The sequence below is a fragment of the Notamacropus eugenii genome, chromosome 1 (genome assembly GCF_028372415.1).
Source record: "Notamacropus eugenii isolate mMacEug1 chromosome 1, mMacEug1.pri_v2, whole genome shotgun sequence".
Taxonomy (NCBI): Eukaryota; Metazoa; Chordata; class Mammalia; order Diprotodontia; family Macropodidae; genus Notamacropus; species Notamacropus eugenii.
In genome coordinates, this window is record NC_092872.1 from 419,403,246 (window position 1) to 419,426,593 (window position 23,348).

A 23,348-nucleotide genomic window follows, 5' to 3' on the forward strand; every position below is an offset into this window, starting at 1 on the left:
GGGAGGGGAGGAGAAGAGATAGGGAGGCATTCAGGATGACTCCTAGGTTGCAAGCCTGAGGGACTGGGAGAATGGTGTTGTCCTTGACAGTGAAATGGAGGATAGGAAGAGGGGAGGGTTTTAGGGGTAAAGAAGAGTTCTTTTTTAGACATGTTTAGCATAAAATATCTACTGGATATAGTTTTAGATGTCTGAAAGGGAGTTGGCAGTTTCACCAAAGGGTCAAGAGAGGGAAAGGGAGAAAGTGGCTAATGAAGGAAGATGGCTTGGGAGAGAACTGAGGAGTCAAGAGATTAGAAGTCATGATGTGGATGAAGAGTAGAGTTTGGTAAAGGAAGGAAGAGGGAGAGATGAAAAGCCAGTTACAGTCAGATAAGGGAATTTCAGAATTCTTGAACATAGAGGTGTTATATTTGTGGGTCATGGCAAGACCTAGGGTATGACCATCTATGTATATGGCTGAGGTGGGGTGGAGGAATAGGCCATGGGAAGTGAGCAGATTGAGGAATTGATTAGAGTACTTGAGGGAGAGTTAAAATGTATGTTGAAGTCTCTTAGTATGAGGGCAAGAGTTGGAGAGGAGAGAAAAATTGTGAGCTACATAACAAATTCTTTGAGGAAGGAAAGGGAGTGACAACAGCTACGAGGATTTTGGTTGAGTAGTAGAGATAAACTGCATGAAGCTCAAAGGAAGAACAGGAAGAATGTGAAAGTGGAAATTGGAAGCAAGTAGTATTCCAACTCCCCTACCTCAACCAATGAATCAAGTAGAATGAGTGAAGATATAGCCAGTACTGGAAAGGGTGGCCAGGCAGGCCATGGCATCAAGGAAGTCAGTTAGAGATAGCAGATGAAGGAATGGGAAAGGAAAAGATTTAGGATGAAGAGAAGTTTCTTACCTATGCAATAGGCATTCCGGAGAGGATGAGCAGAGTTTGGTTAAAACATTGAGGTGAGGTGGTTGATGGAGATGAGAAAGATTGGCATTGGGGAGGACAGGGTACAGGGAATGGAGTTTGGATAATGACCTTCAGGAGTTCAGTCACTGGGAAGTGTGAAGGGTGGGAACCAGGAGTGAGAATGCTTATCATTGGGTAGAGGGCACCACTCCAACAGAAGAGGCACAGCAAGAGATGGGAAGCACAGGTGTGCAATCAGAGACTGTTTGACTCCTCTCATCTGAGGAGGCTAGCAATGAGGCAGCAGCTGAAAATGGAAGACTTCCTATGCAGGGAAAAGTCCTTTAGGGCAGATGGATGGTAGTAGAATGCTCTCCAGTGACAGCTAGACTACTCATTTCGAGTGCAGCCCAGTTTCATAGCTGAAGAAAAGGGGTCTAAGTTCAAGTTAGACTACATGGGTTTGCTGGCAGCTTAAGTGAGTGAATGGCATCTAAGTGAAAAAAAAAGAAAAAAGTGCTGAGCTTTGCTCTGAATTACTGGGACAGCATAAGCAATCAGAACAAAAGTTCATATTTTTGTAATGGCATCCATTTTCATATCCTTCAATAAGGAGATCATCAGCCAAGACAAGAAAGAAAGAAATGGAAGCAAGCAGTTCCAAAAGTGAATAGGGCCTGTGCAGAGGCAGTTGTGTTCTCTTTAGAAAGAACCTACGCATCAAAGGTTCACCAAGCCTGCAGGCCTAGACAAGCACCTAGAACACAAGAAAGATTCACTCATGAAGCACTTGGTACCAATTCCCAAACACAAGGTGTTTACAAGAGTAGAGTTTGGTAAAGGAAGGAGGAGGGAGAGATGAAAAGCCAATTACAGTCATATAAGGGAATACAAGGGAGACTGAGTCCTGGAGACTGCCCAGGGTCTGCCTCCCCAAAGCATGTCTCTCACAGCAGATCTGTGAAGCAGATTAAAGTAGAGTAACAATTATTGGCCACATTTTGCAGCTGAGGAAACTGAGACCCAGAGAGAGAGGTATTAATCACAAAGCTAGCAATGGGCAGAACCTGGACTGGAACCAAGGAAGTCAGAGATCTCTAGACCACATCATGGGAACTCTGATTAATGGAGGCAGCTCAAGCTGGGTACCGTACAACCACTCCTGTGGGATATGTCAGGCTTCTGCCTGCATCAGCAAATCTGAACATTATTATCGGTGTTTCATGGCACCACCTCTTTCCAGGGTGTGCCGGGAGAGCCCCAGTACCAGTAGTGTTCTTCTCTATGGCCCAAAGGCATTCCCCTAACCTCTAGTGATGAGATTAAGACTAAGAATTCTTAGTTATCTAGGACACAATTTGCATATTAATCACTACAGATAGTACCGTCCTCAGGTCAGAGCTAACTGGGTCAGTCAGTCAGCAATTCAAAAACAGAAGGAAAAGAGATCTTTCCTAAGCAACTGGTGCTTCTGAGCTGAGAGAGGCAAACCATGGACTGGGAGAATGGGGAAAAAATATCTGACTAGGTTCACTTACCCCCATGACTCTGCCACGCTGCTCAACGTCCTCCCACATAAAATGAACTATGATACGACACATGTAGTTCCCTGAACGGCCTTCCTGCTTCATCCGGACAAGACACATCCTGGGAAAAAGGCAAACAGTCACAGGCTGCCTTCAATGTCTTCTCTTTATATTTCCCTACAAGGCACTCCATCCCCCATCTCCATGCCTTTGTACTCCATCCTCACTTGCTGGGATCCCTGGCTTCCTTTGAGTCTCAGTTCAGATGCCATACTCTTCACAGATTTTCCTGGTCCTCCTAACAGGGGTGGGGAACCTTTGGCCTCAAGTACACATGTGGCCCTTTAGGTCGTCAAATGAAGCCTTTTCCTTGCATCCAAACTTCACAGAAAAAAATCTCAAAACGCTGCAGGTTCCCCACCCCTGTCAGGTAAGGATCCCAATCCCAAAAGGATTTGTTGATTCTTGATTAGTCTGTTCATCCATTCATTCACCTAGTCATTCAACAAGTATTCATTAAGCACCGGCCTACTATGTACAGAAAAGCATGCTAAGTGCTAAGGAAAATATAAAATTCATGTAAGACATGTCAAGGGATATAATAAAAAAGTATAGAAATAATAAAAAAGCACAGTAGGAGATAACACTTCCAGTCTTCAAAATATGTTAGGAAGCAGCAATCAACAAAATCATTCAGGATTAGTTAAAAAGTGGGAAAGCAGATTAATGGAACAAGCTAGACAAGGGAGAATAAGTAGTAATGAACAAGATTCTAGTGTTCAATAAAACTGAAAACATTAAATTACCCAGGAAAAAGCAATCTATTTGATTAGAACTCTTGGGAAAACTGGAAGGCAGTATGGAAAGAATTAGGCTTGGACCATTCATATTCCATAATGAATTAAAAATGGATGTGACCTGAATATTAAAGATTATATCATAAAAATCTGAAGAAAAGCAGATCATATGCCTTTCACAATTACAGGTAGGAAATGTGTACTTTAGTTTTAAAAAATAAGTTTTTATCAATGTCTTCTGTTTTTTACCTCACATTTTTTTCTCCAGTATTCCTCCTCTTCTCCTGGAGAGCCATTCCATTATAACAAACAGTATTTTTTAAGGACACATACGCACACACACACACAAAACAGCACCATAAATCAAAACATTAAAAAAGGCCAAAAATATGTACACAATAGCTGTGGATGTCCAAGTTGGATTTATACTGGAGATTCAAATCTTTGCATGAACTGTTGCAAAGTGAAGCAAGCAAATCATGAAAACAATATATGCAATAACTACAATGAATATGGTGAGAACAATAAACATAAAACATTTCTAAATGAAGCTACAAAATTACAAAGATAACCTTGGCCCCCAAAAAAGAGATATGAGAAGCTAACCTCCAACCAGCACTTTGGTGAGTAGGGGAGATCCATAGTTATGGAATACTGCATTTAATTTCAGATGGTTCTTTTTTTAAATATAGTGAGCAGTTTTGCTAAACTTTTTTTTCTCTTCTTACTCGTTCTCCTTGAAAATTTCTTTTTCTTATAAACAATGGCTCTCCAGAAGGTAGGAAAAGCATATAGGAAGAAAAATGTGTGATATAAAAACAAAAGGTATCAATAATAACAAATATTTATTATTAAAAATAAATAATACAGAATATCAGTAACATTTTTAAAGTAAGCCTGATAATTTGATTGGTATAGTATTAAAATTATAAAGGAAAATTTTTATTATATTTGCGTAGCAGAGCCCTGAGCACTGAATATTCCATTCTTCTACTTAAGTTGCTCTCTATTTCTTTAAGAGTACTTCACAACTGAATCTAGAAAAGTCTTTAGTGGGCTTTGGCAGGTTGAATTCCAAATATTCTATACATTTTGGAGCTATTTGGAACAGGATTTCCCTTTCCATTATTGCCTCTTGCATTATGCTATTATTATATGTTAGACATCACTGATTTCTGAGAGTTTATTTTGTGGCCTGTAACTTTGCTAAAACCTCAGTCTCAATTAGTACTTTTGCATACTCCTTAAAATATTATTTTTTATTTGTTTTAATCAGCTAAGTTCTGTCTTCTCAACTCTCTCAGCCAAACCTAATTGAGAACAGAATAACAAAGCAGAGTTCATCAAAACTAATTTCCACATTAGCCTTGTCCAAAAACAACCCCCATCTCATTCTGAATGGTGGCAGCTAACATTTTTCCTCCTTAGTTCTCTGGAATCCTAGTTATTAAGATGGTAAGGGTTCAGCACAATAGTATTCTACCACATTTATATGCCATAATTAATTCATTCCCTAATTTACAGGTACCCCCTCAGATTCTCATTCTTTTTTTTCTTTTCTTTTTGATTAATATATATATATGATATATGTATAATATATATATATTAATCTTCAACATTCATTTCCACAAGATTTTGAGTTTCAAATTTTCTCCCTATCTCTACCCTCCCAGCTCATCCCAAGATAGCATGCATTCTGATTATCCCTTCCCCTACTCTGCCCTCCCCTCTATCATTCCCCCTCCCCTTCCCCCTTACTTTCTTATAGGGCAAGATAGATTTCTATACCCCACTGCCTGTACATCTTATTTACCAGTTTCATGAAAAAACAATTTCTAATATATTTTTAAAACTCTGAGTATCAAATTCTCTCCCTTCTTCCCTCCCTACCCACTCTGAGTGAGAAGGCAAGCAATTCAATATAGGTTATATATGTGTAGTCATGCAAAGCACTTCCATAATGGTCATATTGTGAAAGAACCATATTACCCTCCATGCTATCCTGCTCCCCATTCATTCAATTCTCTCCTTTGACCCTGTCCCTTTTCAAAAATGTATGTTTCTAACTATCCCCTCCCTTAATCTGCCCTCATTTCTATCACCCTCCCCCTCTTCACCCTCCTTTCCTGTAGGGTAAGATACCCAATTGACTGTGCATGTTATTCCCTTCTTAAGCCAAATCCAATGAGAATAAAGGTCACTCATTCCCTCTCACTTCCTCCCTTTTCCCCGCCATTGTAAAAGCTTTTTCTTGCCTCTTTTATGTGAAATAATTTACCTCATTCTATCTCTCTCTTTCTCCAAATATATTCCTCTCTCACCCCTTAATTTTATTTTCTCAATATCATCCCTTCATATTCAACTCATTCTGTGTCCTCTGTCTATTTATAGATAGATAGATATTTCCTTCAACTACCCTAATACTAAGCAAGGGCTCATGAGTTACAAATATCATCTTTCCATGCAGGAAAGTAAACAGTTCAATTTTAATAAATACCTTATGATATCTCTTTCCTTTTTACCTTTTCATGCTTCTTTTGATTCTTGCATTTGAAAGTCAAATTTTCTATTCAGCTCTGGTCTTTTCATCAAAAATGCTTGAAAGTCCTCTATTTCACTGAATATCTATTTTTTCCCCTGAAGTATTATATTGTTTTGATAAGTAGGTGATTCTTGGTTTTAATCCTAGTTCGTTTGACCTCCAAAATATCATATTTGAAGCTCTTCGATCCCTTAATGTAGAAGCTGCTAGATCTTGTGTTTTCCTGATTATATTTCCACAATACTTGAATTGTTTCTTTCTGGCTGCTTGTAATATTTTCTCCTTGACCTGGGAACTCTGGAATTTGGCTACAATATTCATAAGAGTTTTCCTTTTGGGATCTTTTTCAAGAGGCGATCAGTGGATTCTTTCAATCTCTATTTTACCCTCTGGTTTTAGAGGGCAGTTTTCCTTGATAATTTCTTGAAAGATAATGTCTAGGCTCTTTTTTAACTATGGCTTTCAGGTAGTCCAATAATTTTTAGATTATCTCTCCTGGATTTATTTTCCAAGTCAGTGGTTTTTCCAATGAGATGATTCACAATGCCTTCATTTTTATAATTTCTTGATTTCTCATAAAGTCATTAGTCTCCATTTGCTCCATTCTAATTTTTAAGGAATTATTTTCTTCAGTGAGTTTTTGGATCTCCTTTTCCATTTGGCCAATTCCACTTTTTTGAGACATTCTTCTCCTCATTCATTGGCTTTTTGGACCTCTTTTGTCATCCGGGTTAGTTTATTTTTAAAGGTGTTATTTTCTTCAGTATTTTTTTGGGGTCTCCTTTGGCAAGCTGTTGATTCGTTTTTCTTGATTTTCTTGCATCACTTTCATTTCTCTTCCCATTTTTTCCTCTACTTCTCTTACTTGGTTTTCAAAATCCTTTTTGAGCTCTTCTATGTTCATCATTCAATCAAATTTAACTTTTTATGTTTCTCAACTCCTGTGCTTAAAAAGTTTCTATGCAGCTCTGACCTTTTCATCAGGAATGCTTAAAAGCCTTTTATTTCATTAAAGATCCATTTTCTTTCCTGTGCAGCATTATACTCAGTTTTGCTGGGCAAAGTATTCCTGTCTACAAGCCTTTATACTTTCTGAATTACCATATTCCAAATGCTCTGCTTTTTTTCTTTTTCTTTGACTTGGAAGCTCTGGATTTTGGCTATAATGTTCTTGTGAGTTCACATGTTGGGGTGTCTTTCAGGAGGAGACCATTGGATTACTTTTATTTCCCTGGTTCTAAGAGATTTGGGCTGTTTTAAGATTTCATGAAATAGGATGTCTATATATTTTTCAGTTATGGTTTTCAGGTAGTACAATGATTCTTAATTTTTTTTCTCCTCAAAAGAACTGATGGAGTCTGAATATAGATCAAAGGGTACTATTTTAACTTTATTTTTTTCATGTTTTTCCTTTGTTCTGTTTCACAATATGACTAATATGAAAATGTATTACACGTGATTGTAAGTGTATAACCTATAGCAAATTGCTTATTTTCTCAGGGAAGGGGAAAGAGACAGAAGGGAAAAAATTTGAACTCAAAATTTTATTTTAAAAAAATGTTTAAAAAAAATTTTTTTCTCCTTGATTTGTCTTCCAGATCCGTTCTTTTTACTCTAAGATAGCTTATATTCTATTTTTTTTCAACTTTCTGACTTAGTTTCAATATTTCTTTTTGCTTCATGAAGTCATTGGCTTCTGTTTGGTCCATTCTAATATTCAAGGAGTTTTTTGCTTAGTATTTTCAAAGTAAACCATCATGGCATCAGCAAACACAAATAGTTTTATTTCCTCTTCACCCATCTTTGTGTCTTCAATTTCTTTATCTTATTGTTATTACTAACATTTCCGGAACTATATCAAATAAAAGTGGGGGCAGTAAGTATCCTTGCTTTATTTCTGCATTTATTGAGCAAGTCTCTAATTTATTGTAATTGTCTGTGATATTTACCTTTGGTTTGGGATAGATAATGTTATATTTTTAAAATGGACTCTACGCCTATAGTTTGTAGGATTTTTAGCATAACTGAGTGTTATACTTTGTCAAAGGCCTTTTCTGTATCTGATGAATTAATCATATGGCTTTGTATGGTTTTTTTTTAAATTATTTTTTAATGTTTAACAATCACTGCCATACAATTGAAATTTTATCCCCCCCACACCTACCCCCCACTACCCCCCTCCCTCCCCACGACTGCATACAATTCTGTATAGGTTCTATATATACTTTCTTATTGAGTACATTTTCACTATAGTCATGCTATGTAGTCGGACTAAAATAAATGGAAGAAATCATATAACAAATCAAAACATGATACACAAAAACATACACATACACAAACATGATCTGCTACATTCTGCGAATGACTTCCATATTTCTTTCTCTGAGTGTGGAAGGCATTTAGGCATTTTACCTTAGAGAGCCACCATTGGGATTTTTTTTTTTTTTTAAGAAGTTCTTGCGTTATTATGAAATTCCAAGTCTACCAGAAAAAACTCTCGCACACTGTGGTCGTTGCTGTGCACAAAGTTCTCCTGGTTCTGCTCCTTTCACTCAGCATCAGGGCTTTTTATGTTTTTATTATAATTATGTTGACTGCTCTAATGTTAATAGTATACAAAGACAAATATAGCCAACTGGTCGTGATAACTTCTTCTATAAATCATTGTAGTCTCTTTGATATGATTTTGCTTAAGTTTTTTGAATCAATATTCATTAATGATATTGTTCAGTAATTCTACTTCTGTACCCTGTGCTTTCTTTATGCACTGATTTTAGGTATTAGGACATTTTTCTCATAAAAGGAGTCAGGGAGTATGCTTTCTCAATTTTTGAGAATAATTTGTGTAGTACTGTTTGCTACTAATTGTTTTTTAAAAGTTTGACAGAATTTTTCTTTGAATCCATTAGGACCTGGAATATTTTTCCTTTGGTAGTTCCTTGACAGTTAATTCTATTTCCTATTCTGAGATTGGATTATTTAAGATCTCTATCTAGTCTCCCATCAATTTTGATATATTACATTTTTAAAGTACTCTTTTGTTTCTTTTATATTCTCAGTTTTGGTGGGATATTTCTAGTTTTGTCATTTCACCTAGTTTTTTTTGCTATTTTTTTTTTAATTTTCTGCCGTCTTATTTTTAATCAGACTGGTTAAAGGTTTATCAAATTTATTAGTCTTTTCAAAGAACCAGTTTTAAGTTTTATTATTTTTATAGATTTATTTAGTTTCCAATTTATTTATTTTCCCTCTAATTTTTAATACTTCCTCTTTTGTTCTTAGTTTAGGTTCACTTGTTGGCTTTCCAACAACCACCAAAAAAAAAATCAAAAGTGAATGCTATGAAATTACAAAAAACAAGCATGGCTCCAAAGAAGACATATAAGATGACACTGCCATCCCTCCCCCTTGCAGAGAGTTTAAGTACACTGTACATGCTATCATGTAATGTATGGATCAGTTTTGCTGATTTTTTTCCCTCTATTTTTGTCTTTAAAAAACACTGTTTTACGATGGCTCACTGGGAAGTAGGGGAAGAATACAGGGGAATATTTTGGTATTTTTTTAAAGAGGCATCAATAAAAGTTTATTAAAAAAAAGAAAAAATTTTAAAGATATAAACTATAATCCACAATATTATATGGTTTGTTATTTAGCAAGTTACAAAACAAAGTATTAGATGAGGTTTGCAAGGGAAAGTTTATTATTGACTACAGAACCTAGAAGACTCAATGATCTAGGTCTTAAACAAATGGACAGCAATTTAACTTGAGGGGAATCCAAAAGCATACATGGAACGAGAACATTTCAGACTTAAGCAAAGACTCAGAAGCAGAATAAGCCACAGTTTGTTCAAAAGGCGGAAAACAAGACCAGCCTGGCTAAAGATGGAATATGTGGAAGGAAGCAACATAAGCTAACACTAAAAAAGCCCCTTTTCCAGTGGCACCTGGAATGACAGTCAAAAAATCTGAATTCTACTTGGCAGGCAATAGAAAGCCACTAAAGATTTTTGACAAGAGAAGCAAGACTCAAGCACAAGGAAGATTACTCTGGATGTGTGAATAATAATTGAAAGAGTATACACGAGAAACCTGTTAAAAGGCTTGAAGATTAAAAGAAGATAATAGCAATGTAAGAGTTTCTGTTCATTTTGCAAATAGTCCATAAGAATAACAGACTTCTATGTCAGAATCTGCCAGCTAGTCCACACAGCCTCTAGCTGGAAACACTTACTTGTTAAAGTGAAAGGAAGACATTGGATGGCTCTCCTTTCTCTTTTTTCTCATCCCTTCTTCCTTTTTTTACTTGCCCTGTTGGGGTAGCTAGGTGGTGCAGTGGATAAAGCACCAGTGCAGGAGTCAGGAGGACCTGAGTTCAAATCTCACCTCAAACACTTGACACTCACTAGCTGTGTGACCTTGGGCAAGTCACTTAACCCCATTTGCCTCATCCTGGGTCGTCTCCAGTCATCCTGATGAATATCTGGTCACTGGATTCAGATGACTCTGGAGAAGTGAGGCTGGTGACCTGCACAGCCCTCCCTCACTCAAAACAAAGTCAAGTGCAAGTCATGTCATCATTTGTCTGATGGCATGGTTTTCTTCGGCAACGAAGGACAAACACACACTTGCCCTGCACTGCCTCCTCCTCCCAAACCTTTTTCCTAAATAAGGGAGCTTTTTAAAGTGCTCAGTTTACACCCTGTCAGAGCTGGAAGGAGCCTTAAAAATAATTTACTCCCACCCTTTCATTTCACAGAGGAGGCAAATTGCAGAAGGAGAAGAAACTTGTCCATGGTCATATAAAGAATCAGGAGCAAAGCCTGGACTAGAATTCTAGGCTCCTTATGAGAGCTCTGAGGGCAAAAAGAGCACCTTATACTTCATTATGTGAATAGACAAAATGATCTCTAATGTAACTTCTACTTCTGACAGTATATGATTCTATGAAATTTGCTTTTGGATGAGGAGGGGGCTGGTCATTGAAAGAACTGGATACTCAACTCCAAGAAAATCAAACTAGGTAAATGGACCAACATTCATTTCTCATATGGCTTTCTGGAGGTTATTCACACCATTCCTGTTGGCCTTTCACCTGAAAAGACATTATATGCTCTGATGCATAAGTGCTGTCAGGGACCAATTCATCAACAGCAATAGTGAGGTAATGGAATTCATTTATTTGAAAGTTTGGAAGTTTGTTAATACACCTGCCCCTGAGATTTAAAAGGCCCAGCTTTTCTCAGACCATAAACTTTCTAACTCTATGGACATGAGGTGAAATGTTTTCTGTTTCACAGGGCAGCATGTTCCCTTGCTTCCATGGATACCATCCCAGCTGATGGTTATCTTAGAGCAATGAAATGGTGGGGTGAAGTCAAATTGAAGAAACTTAGGACTATTTTTGAAATGGGGTCTTGTCAAGAAGAAGAGACCCTAATTATAATTCAAACTCAATAACCAAAAATCAGGATTCAACATGAGGGCCTCCATACTACCAATTTGCATGGAATCCTTAAGCATACAGCAGAATATTATGTTGCAGCCTGATCCCTTTCCCCCACCTGATCCTCACTCATTCTATTTCATAGGTCTTTATGTCCATGATTATGCACTTACAATATTCTATTTAAATTGTCTGGATGATAAATCAGAGTAGCCTGATTAACATGAAACAGTTACAGAAAGTGCACCACCTCCCTCTACAGAGTCTGGACATTTCCTCATTCTTCTCTAAGAAGTGCTTTATTTACTAGGAGACGCTTTATTTACGCAGTCTATTATGGATCTAGAGCAACCTCTCTTTGAACTGGACTTATCAAAGGGGCCAGTCTAGAGAAGATATAACAAAAACTAAATACAGATCCATAGAATTATAAATTTAGAGCTGGAAAGGAACTCAGACATTATCTGGTCCAACCCTCTCAAAGACCAGAGACCTAAGGGTTAGTCCTGGGGGTGGGAAGACCTAAATGTGGACACAATCATTCAGGAACTCTAACTCCAAGCTCAGAGATGGCAGCCATGGAGGGGAAACAGCTGAGCCTCTCAGGCCCAGAAATGACAGTACCTAAAGATGAATAGTAGATCAGCAACAGTTCTAGATCCAGCTGAAGAAAAGTGGTGGCATCACACCTCCATTCCACACCACTGAAGATTGCTCCCATAGGAAGGAGAACTATCTAACAGAGATGGAAATCTTACAATAGGTATAATATATTAATAATAATAATAATAATATTAATAATATATAATATATTACATGGATCTAGTTCTTAGAGAAACCACTCATCCTATTTAAGGCAAAGAGGAATCAGAGCTCAGAGGGGAAACTGAGACCCAGAAGAGGAGGACATGGACCTTGATAAAAAATTTCATAGTAAATGGGAAAAAAGTGATCATGAGGAGGGCAAAAAATGCACAATCCGGAAAACAGGAAAATTCCTACCATGCAGCAAATATTTCTATCCTCTCTATAACCTGCAGACTTGGTATTTCTAAGAATAGAAGCCAGGGGGCAAGATCTACAAAGCAATAACAGAAAAACTGTTCAGAAGATGGGACTCAAAATAAGTTCCTTAGAAACATTAATTCTGTGAGGAATGCAGAGACTAAAGAAGGAATAAATAAGTATAAAGGCCATAAAAGCAAAGAGAAATAATGAAGAGAATGAGGAGGGAAAAGTTATTTTTAGAAAATGGAACAGAAAATAAAATTTTTAAAACGAACAAGAAACTAAGGTGTTGGGAAGGAGGAAGGGAGATTTTACTTGACTACTAACTGAAAGAAAAAAAGGAGAATATTTAGATAACTAGATAAAAAGAAAAAGAAACTAATAAGCAAACTCCAAATCTAGGAAAAGGGGTAGTAAACATGAGTGGGGGAGGGTTCTGAAGGTGTGGTGAAGAGAATTAGTGAGAATAGGGTTGTTTTCAAGTAGATTAAGCTAAAACAACTGAAAAGATAATGTACTGTCTTTACTAGAAAAGGGTAAAAAAAAAATCTTAAAACCAGTATTAGAGACAAGTGGAGAGAAATATAAACCTAGCTCTAAAAACTGTAAATACGAATGGATTAAACATTCCAATAATACAAAAAAGAGAGACAAATTAGATAAGAAAACAGAATTCCACAATCTGGCTTCAGCAATTCTCATGCTCCTTAAACAAATAAACAACACATAAAGCTCAGATCCAAGTGATGGAAGATGAACAAACAGCATCATCTGCTGCTGCCCAAGTTTTTTAATCAACACCATGACTGCTCAGCTCAGTCCTATTCTAACACAGGGAAAACTGTTCCTGACAAATTACAATAAAAACCATTCTTAAAACTCCAATAACCCTTTTCCCAATCACATATTAAAAGGAAGTTCCCAATAAAAACACCAATCATATCCATTCACCAAGTATTTATTGAGCATTTATCTTAATACCAAAAGGCAAAATCTCTACTGGTTCTTAAAGTTACGGTGTTGAATCCAACCAGTGAGAAAGCAAGGCAAATGAGACAGAAAATGCTAAAAGCACTGCACTTTAGTGCAGGAAAAAAGTCTTAAGTGTTCTGTTGTCTAAACTAAGCCATCCATGTTACAAGGATGGAAACTGAAGCACATGTTATTACTGACCTACTAACAACTGAATTAGAAAACAAAGAAGTAAAAACTCAAAATATACCTACACTACAAAATATACACACAAAGCTCTTTAAAATATAAGAAATGACTAAGGAGTCTGAAATGCCTTAAATGCTTAGTTTCAAAAAAAAAAAAACCATTGATTTTAGATAAGGTTCTCCTTACTTACTTGAATATAACAGTGTTACCAAAGCTGATTTGACTAGACAACACTTCTGGACTTGAAATATATTGATGGAACCTATAAATAATATTACAGGAGTTCTAGTAATATGAATACTCCTGGAGTACTGGTGAAAAGCAAGAGTCATGAAAATTTTGAAGGAAAAATAAAGGAAATAAGACCTATTTTCAGAAATAAAAAAGCTGCAGTTAGCATTTTCACTGATATATAATTTCATAATATCTCAGGAGGCAAAGTAATGCAAGCATAAAAAAAATCCACTGAAATCCTTTCTTATTCACATCTCATGACAGAGCAGGTTATGTGGACAGTTTGACAAATGCTGCTCTGAGAATCATGTTCAAGCTCCACTTGTAACAGCCCCCAAAAGCTCTGTGAGAGAGAAGAAGGGGGGAAAAAAGCGGAAAACACACATGGAAGAGGAGCTGAAAATAATAATGACTAAGAGAGAAGGAAGGCAATAACCCTTTTAACTAGTCATTATAACAATGTCCACTCCATCTCCACAACATACATGTCCATGTGAGAGAAGCTGTCTATAAGCCCCTTACTGTTGGTGGAGGGAAGAGAGTAGGGGACAGACTAAAACCACTTTTCCTCTTAGAGTTAGAAAAGGCAGGTTTTTCTAGCCATGAATTCCCTCCTTTTTGCTTGAGTTCTTCTGCCTAAATCTGGAAGGAAAGTATTCCTGTTATTCCTAAAGCTGACCTCCTGCCATGTCTTGGCAGCTAGCAGCATCTTGCCCTTCTCTACTTGGCCCCTCTGACAATGCCAGTTGTGTTTTGGCCTTCGTTTTCCCCTGCAGTAGTTTCTAAGCTGCTTAGCCCAGATTGGACTTGGAATTCAGTGTAAAGATCGTGGGCACTCGGGTAGATTTGTCACTCTGGTTGCTGGGAAGGAATCCTTACCCTGCCATCGGCTGGACTGGTTGCTCTCCTTGGAGGCCAAACAAATCAAGCCTGCATGGCTGCACTCAAGTGCCGGCAGTGTGAGAAATGAATGAGGTTATTTATTTGTTGGCTGGCAAGTTGTCATTTTCCCGGGGCTGTGTACATGGCTATCTCCGCCTGGTTTCCTCTACCCACTTACTCTCCAAGCCTGCTTCTCATTTGGAGAATACAGGGTCACAGGACTCACAAATACAGACCTACTGGGCGAGGTCCTTCCTGAAGCCATCTCATCTGACCACGAGCCTCCTCCAAACACTAATAATTCCTGGCCTGGCTTCTATTTGTCTACTACAGGACAAGCTCCTGGAAGAGAGGTACTGGTACCCTGGGCTATGTGGTTAGTTATGCAATTTCTGTAAAGTGTCATATAGGTCACTAGCATTGTAGACAAGAGGCTCATTAACACATCATGTTAAAAAGAAATATATGTAGGTGAGTGGGTTGAGGAGAGGAGAGAAGTAGAGGGAGAAGATATAACCAGAGTCAACCACATATATCAAGGCAAGGACAACTAAAATTTCATGAGGAGTGTGAACTCCTTAGTGTTTCATCAACCAAGATGAGGCAGCTTTAAAGAGCCTTAACAAAAACATAGAAATGGTCACTATGACTCTAGTTCTGCCACATCAGTCTACCCTGGATGGGCTGAATGCTGACCAGGCAGAGCCCAGAGCACCCCAAAAGGCAGCTGGTACTCAGAGCTTAGAGTACCACATCTTTGGCTTCAAACCAAACACTGTTTAGAGATAAAGTTGTTCTTCCAAGGAAATGGTCAAACTCCCTTCTCTACAAAGTGGGGAAGTAAGGTTCTAAAAGGGGGAAATCACTGTCCCTTGAATACATAGCTATCTTATGGCACCACCAGAACTAGGACCTGGGTCTTTCTCCTGAGACCAAAATTCTTTCCACTGAATCATGTTGAGTACCGTGACCTATATCAATAAAATGGTCTCTCTTTTCACTGATTTGGTTTGGCAACCACCACCCTCACCAGATATTTTCCCTAAGGCTTGGCTTCTTAGTAGTACCGCCACCTGACTAAACACCAAAGTCACATTTCTAAACCCTGATGCCTAGGGCCCTACCCCATAGCCTTTAACCTAAAGCTATCAGTTGCATAATCTGTACCAATCTTAGGGGTTCCAGTAGCAAAGAACGTAAGATTCATTTCAGTAACTATCAAAACCAAGAAACCTTTCAACAGAGCAAGAGTCAGTCCTAGGAGCCTCTCTAAGACAAGGAGCCTTTTACAAGGCAGCAGTTCCACAGGCTCCTCAGATGCTCCCTTTGGTTAGAGCAGTAAACTTAGTTCTGCAGAATTTGGCTTCCCCCGATCTGGCAGTTTGATAAATACACTCCCCGCCCCCACCTTCCATGTCTCTCCTATATCCTTCTGACCTTTAACAGCAAGTAACATTAGATGAAAAATTGATTTTTTTGGCTACTGATTTCACAAATGAAGAAAAATATACTGTTTAAGGTGTTAAATATTTTTACATGCAACAAACCTGGCAAAACCTGGCCTCTGTGCACACTGTAGACATCCAGGCATAAATGTCAGCGCTATAATTTGTTATAGGTTTCTGATGACCAGCAATGAAAATTACCACAAATTCTCACAATTTAAACCACTTTTACGTAAATGAGGACTTTCCTAAAACAGCTGCTGGAGAGAACTTTCCGCCGAGCCTCAGCAGGGCTCTCAAAGACCCTGATAATGTGGCTCACTGGGGCACTGGTTCTTTGAGAAAATCCTACAAATATGAGTTTCTCTCCAAGTCTATGATTTGACCTTTAATAAAAAAAAAAATGCTAATAGAAGCCAGTTAAAAAAATGAATGGAACAGTTTTTTCAGCCTGAACAAACGTCATTTTATATGCTCAATCCTGCTATGGTCTATACCTTGCAAGTCAGCAGAATTGAAAAAACCCCATGTGGTCAACTTATTTCAAAGGCTCACTTACCAGACATGAAGCAGAGTAATAAGAAACCAAGAGTTGAATGTATCAGGCATCTGGCACCCTGTAAGACAACAGCAAAATAGTTTTTAAATGCAGGTACTTTGAAAGCAAAGTGTGAAATAGTATATTTACTATATTTTAATTGTGAGTAGAAAGTTGATCAACTCATTAATTCATTGCCATTTATTATTTATCATGTGCTTATTATGTTCAAAACTCTATGCTAGGCATGGGGTAATATACAAAGATGACAGCTTTTAGTAGACAATGTTTTCTAGTGATTCCATATAGCAAAGGACCCCTTGAGACCTTTAATTCAATTTTAAAAGCATGCAAGAAGATTTAGCCTTCTCTTTTTCTCTCTCCCAACAAAAGAAAGGCATAGGTTCTTAACTTTTTTTTGGATCAGGAATCATTTTGGCAGTCTGGTGAAGCCTGTGGTTCCTGCCTCAAGGATCCTTTAACTAACTGAAGGAAATGGTAAATATTAATTAGAGGTGAGTGAAAAAAAGACAATTTTTCTCCCAACCAATTTCATGGAACTTGGCTTTATGGTGATAAGAAGTGCCACAGAGATAAATATGATAACAACAGATCTACCCAAATGGCAAGGAGAGCATTCTTTCCAAAAGAAAAGGCTCAGGGTAAAGAAATAGAGCTGAAAAGGATGTCAGCCTGATCAACAAAGGAACATGGTATTCAGCAGCTAGTGCTGCCACCCTTGGCCCTGTGGCAACCCAGCCAAAAGAATGCTTTTCACCACTCACTGACAAAGCTGGGCAAGGGTTCCAGCTGGTTCCAGAACCCACAAGCTAGTTCTGTGCCCAGACTCTCAAATCTTTCAATTTTTTAAGAGGCCAAATCTCAGATCTGCTCAGAACAACCTTTAGCTGAAAGCAAATTTTAGGGCTCTCCAATTGCTTCTGGCAGATAACCTCCCCTTCCTAAGTGAAGGCAGGTAGAGTTTTATCCTGAAACAAGAGGAAGCAGAACAAAGAAGCTGAATGCGGTCAAGGCTATGCTTGGCCACACTGTCCTCTGAAGGCAGGGACGGTCTCTCCTGTGTCAGAGCAATTTCTTAAACGTAATAATGAGCACTAAGTGATAGCAGAGAAGCAACAGCTATGGGGAGCAGAAAAAGCAGGTCTTCTGGTGGCAGACAGGAAGTCGAGGGGACTCACGGCTCACCAAAATGAGCCTCACCCAAAGGAACCACCTTGGCCATCACAAGTCACTTCAGGGATGCCTACCTTTAAAAGGAGAAAACTGGAAAGGGGGGAAAAGATTAATGACACAGGTATATGCACAGAACCCTAGGGATCTATGGACCTAAGAGATTATCTGGGGCAACTCCCTTTCTTCAGACAGGTATGATATACATTATTATTCCCATTTTACAGATGAAACGAGGCCTAAAGGGAATGAATGACTTGTCCAGGTAGCAGACCTTGGACTATCTGCCTCCTAACGTGAGGAAGACTGCTTCCTTCCAACTATAGCATGTTCCTCATAATAGCAACAAAATAAAACCCTTCTCTCTATTGCCTATATATTTCAGAACCTGCTTCAAGAAGCAGGCAAAAAATTAAAACAAGTATTATATTACCTTGGGCAGCCTGACCAAATCTATATGGAATTAGGTTGATACTGGGCAGCTCCCTACCCTAGGGAGAAACTGAGGTTTCTTGGAAATCTTTCCTTCAATCCGGAAAATGAAATTTGGCTAATTCTAAAGGACAATCTGTTCTGCTACTACATCTACCTCAAACCTTCCCAACAGCAGCCCCCAGGAGCCCTTCCAAACTTCTCAGAGACAGAATTAGCCCTCAGGCTGTAAGGCATCCTGGCCAGGAGCTGGACTTAAGTTACAATTTTCTCCCCTGGAGGCTGCCAGCTCACTGCTGAAGATAGGAAAAGAGTGGAATTGTAGGAGCGTACTAGAATATGGCTTGTCAGGGCACAACTGCTCCAATTTATGGCCATCCTAGAAAGAGTACCAAGTACTAATGGGGAAAAAAATGTAGTTTCTGTGGCAGATCAGTGCATCATGATTCAGTGAATATTTGAGGATTAAAATCCATATGCAAATCTTTAGGTATCTTGTTCTGAGTAAGCACTCACCCTAAGTTCCTGGGAAAAGAAAGAAAAAAGAAATAGAAAGATAAAAAAGGAAAGGGTAAAGAAAAAAGGGAGGGAAACTATATAAGAGACAAAGCTATAAAGCAATAAAGATGATTTTAAAATTTTCTATCAGAACATATATCTAAATAATTGTCAGAATGATTCAAAGCATTACCTCTGACATTGTTTCGTGTGGGTGGTAGCATAATTAATTTTAGAAGATAGTAAAAGTGTTTAATTGGGAGTCAGGAAATCTGAGTTCTAGCGCAACTCTGCTATTCACTTCCTATATGACCTTGAGAAATCACTTCGCTCCCTCAGAGCTTTGGTTTTTTTCCCTTGGTAAGTAACCATGACCTATCTTTTCCCTTCTGGTTTTAATATTCTCTAACTGCACATTTCAAAGGAATCACTTCAAAAGGTCATCCATCTGATTGTCATGCCAACAGGGCTGCCACTTTTCCAAACATTCTTGGCACACTTTTATTAGAATTGCCTTCAGAACCAATTACTTTGCAACCCCCCTATCTTTAACCTCAAATTTTATTACCCAGCTTACAGAACCATATCTCATCCCAAATTCAACTCAGAATATTAGGCTATTTCAGAAAATTAAATTCACCCTCAAGAAACAAATATTTGCTGCCACTGAGGTTGTTCATAAGAAGGGGGTCCAAGTTCTAACAACAATGTCAAAAGGAAGAACTCAGATATATTTTAAGTGAAGAGCAATATCACTACTAGAAAGCAGCATCACTTTACAGGCACACTTCACATATGACATTTCAGAAAAGCTCAAAAACAATTATATGATGCATGTACTTAGGGAACTCTGTTATAAAAATTTTGCAAATATGTTTTGACAGGTCATGACCTCAAATTGTTCCTCAAATGTGCAATACTAGATTCAATCCAGCGTCCGCTACTGAAGAACAGGAACAATTACCAGCCATTCAACATCACACCAAATGCAATAAATTTTAGAACAAGTGTGTACTGATATATAATATGTGTGTTGATGACAATTTAAGGAATGTCACATCAGTGAACTGGCAGAAATCACTTAAAAACACATTCAAAAAAATGTACTACTGCAGAAACAGTATAGTTCTTAAAAGCAATGGCTACTTCTCCAAGTACAGAAACAATACTTTCCCTCTTTGAACTGATTTTATATTGAGAAAACATGAGATTCAAAGAGGAAAAGAAAACAAATTTTTTTTCCAACATAAAAAGGGTGAGAAGGAAGAAAGTCATAAATAATAGGAATATATAGACTGCATCAGCTAAATAAATGAACATTTTAATTTTTTAATGTTAAATTGGATGAAGCAGCCTAAAAATATCACATTTGTATTTCTACGAGAGTTAAAACATCAAAAATATAGTTTTAGTAAACAATTATATTTATCTATTGAAGAAAAGTATCCAGAATACAATCATTCATTGTTTTAATTAAAGATAACAATGAAAATGTCTGTCATATTTGGATCACAACTGCCATCATCCTAGTATAATAATGCACTAATATCTCCCAAACCTGTGGAATTGATTATTTATGCTCGCTAAGACTTTCACAGGTATTTGCTTCAATTACTTTGAAACAATTGAATAAAAATATCACTGTGTGGTCTTTGGATATAGTTATACAATTAATTTTCCAAAAATATCAAAATAAATTACAGCTTTAAAATAGAAAATGTGTACCATCTAAAAGTGAGAGATTCAGTTTTCTCACTTGTGAAAAATAGATACTATGGTTACAAACAGTTTTTACAAAAAATGGATAGTGCCTTCCTGACTAGTGATTTAAATCAAAGCCACCTTACTGGACACAACAATTCCATTTCTTTTTCAGAACTACTACAGAGCAGTCACTTACTTAGGAAGAACTCCTCAAAGTCGGTTTTCTCCACACAGCTAGTATACATACGCAGGGCAGCAATCTTAATCTTCTAAACAAAGAGAATAAAAACAAACTCAAGACATGACCAGATGGAGATTCGGGTACATTAGGTAGGGGTCAAAGAATCACAATTCTTGAGCTGGAAAGCATCTTGAATGATTGATTATCTTGTCAAGTCCTCTGCTAGATGTTTATCTATGTCTTCTTGAGCATCTCAACGGACAAGGACTATCCCTCTCTCAAGTCTCCTTAACAACACTGATTAAAAGTCAAAAAGTTCTTCCTTATGATCAACTGAAACTTCTCCTTCTGCTTTAATTAAAGCCCATTTCACCTTGTTTGAGCCTCCAAAACCAGAGAATTACTACTTTAGCATCCTCATTAAAAGCCAGTAATAGACACACACACACACATAAACACACACACACACACACACACACACACACACACACACACACACACAAACACACCCCACCCCATTCCCTTAGCCCTCACAGACTAAACAGTCTCAATGCCTTTAACTTTTCTTCCCAAGGACCATAAGCCATTCCTTTAATTCTTTGCCACTTTTTCTGGATCTTCTTCAGTTTCTCCATATCCTTTTAAAAGTCTGTTGAATAAAAGCAGCCCTTGTACTCTAAAGGACTGACTAGAGGAAATTACTGAAGTCATTAGACTTTTGCAGAGATAGTCCAGTTTTTAACAATAATAGCTTTTTCCGTAACTAATAAAGAATGTTCTCTCTGAAGGAATTACTTCTAAGTTAAGAAACTGAGGATCAAATAAATAGAAAAACATTCTTTCCCAACATTAACAGGAATAGAAAGTGAAAGAATTTCATTAGAATACTTCCAATGTACTTAAAAGCACTGGATCATATCTTCAAAGCTGTTGTCAAAGCCTGTCAGTCCAACACAGTGCTAGGTGAAGAAATATTTCATCATCTCCAAAAGCATTATCAAATGTCAACTGACTAATAATTGGCTGGTTAATAAAACATTTATGGGGAAATTGAGATTTTCAGTTTATATAAAAAAAATTCGAAAAGAATTAGCAAACCCCAATATTCACTTAAAAAGCAGTCTAAAAAGAGATTCAATAACTAGACCTTTTTCTATTAAGAAAAAAAATACAACTCTACACACTTTCACAGCATTTTAACTAGTCAATTCTGTTCTTCAGATTCATTTTATATCTCTTCATTCTTGATCAATCCTGTGATGATCAAAGACTCAGTCATCTAGGCCAACTTGCAGTTGAAGCAGGAGTCCCTTCTACAGCCATCTCCAACATAACACCCAATCTTTAGGCCTGAACACTTGGGATACCCATATCATAGTGTTGGTTCATCTAAAAGCCTTGAGTATGACCTGAAAAATAGTACCAGTCTCATTTACTTTCCCATTCCACTTCTGGACAGATTTAAATACTAGAAAATCTTCTTCATATTGAGACATTTGCTACTCTATGACTACAATGGTACTTTCTTCCAGTACCCAAGCAGAAAGAGCCTAACCCTTTTTCCACAAGAAGCTGAGATGAGGTTAAGAACCACTAAAGACATGATCCTTACCTCTGTCTACTCCTTCCATTGTGCCCTCTGGAATTCTCTTCCTCTCATACTCTTACCCATGTGCTCTAAGTGAAATGAGGCTTCTCCCAGATGACACTGCATCCTTGGTAATCCTCTTCAATGCTGGCTGCAGCTAAACGCACCCTCCCTAACACACTGATCCTAAAGTTGGAATATTTTTTGCTCCCCAATGCCACTTCCAAAAACTCCTTCTGCCTTTTCTTCATGCCTCCTTTTTATTTGTTTGTTTATTTATGCCTCCCTTTATTGCTCAGCAACTTCTCATTTGAAGTTCACTCTACTAAAATTTTTCACTATTACAGCTCACTGAAACTATTGCGTACTGGTCTCTAGATCACTCTCACTTTGCTCTTAACAAGTTCACTCCTGGCTCACTTGTCTTCCCTCTCCTCCCTAACTCCTACTCTTAGACCAGAGGATTCATTCATGTTGATGATCCTCAAACTTCCCAAATTCCCAATTCCATAAATCTCTTCAAATCCAATAATCTACTCCTAAGACTCCACCCTCAAAATCTCTTCAAATCCAATAATCTACTCCTAAGACTCCACCTTCAACTATATGCCTAAGGATGGTTATGCCCTGGATTTCCCCATTACCCACAAATGTTCCACTTCCTTCATCAAAAAATCTGATATTCCTATCTGACCATAATCTCCTATTGTACCACTGCTCACTGCACCTTTTCCTTCCTAAACCTATTCTAGGTTCTTGTGATGACGAGAACTGACTATCCCTCTACCCCATCTCAATACTTTCTCAGGTCATTATCCATATATTACTCTTTCTCTTCTCCACCTCATATGTAATTTCAACCCTACAGTTAACCAATTCAACTCAAAACTGTCCTTTTCTCTTGAATCACTTGCCCCCTTATTCTGTCAGTACTCATTTCTTGCCAATCCCAGCCCTGGAATACTTCCACTACCAACCCCTTTCTCACCAATGCAAGGACTGCTTCAACAGAACCAGAGCAATCCAACTAACTGTACTGACTGAGTCATTTTAAATGTATGCTATATAACATGAACTGGGTCTCACAGCAGCAAGGTCATTCTTTTACTTCCCCCTAGCTCATTCCTTAGAGAAGCCATTCCAAACCTTCTCTTCTAAAAATGATCTTCTCAAGGTTCCTACATGCATGTGCAATCAAATACATGCACACAAACATACCCAATATGAGGTATTCATCTCTTATTTTACATAGGAAATGGAGACCGTGAGCTCCC

The 23,348-nt window shown here is 37.8% G+C and overlaps 1 protein-coding gene across 5 annotated transcripts in view; it reads right to left on the reverse strand.

Annotated features, from left to right (window-relative positions):
• UQCC1 (ubiquinol-cytochrome c reductase complex assembly factor 1) overlaps positions 1-23,348 on the reverse strand; it is a 109,867-nt gene that overhangs the window by 52,583 nt on the left and 33,936 nt on the right. For all 5 annotated transcript variants that reach the window (XM_072631350.1, XM_072631349.1, XM_072631352.1 and 2 more), the window contains exons 5-7: positions 20,502-20,574; positions 16,502-16,559; positions 2,438-2,546 (exon numbers count right to left, since the gene is read on the reverse strand). In XM_072631350.1, the coding sequence (XP_072487451.1) occupies positions 2,438-2,546; positions 16,502-16,559; positions 20,502-20,574 (240 nt within the window). The remainder of the gene's footprint in view (positions 1-2,437; positions 2,547-16,501; positions 16,560-20,501; positions 20,575-23,348) is intronic.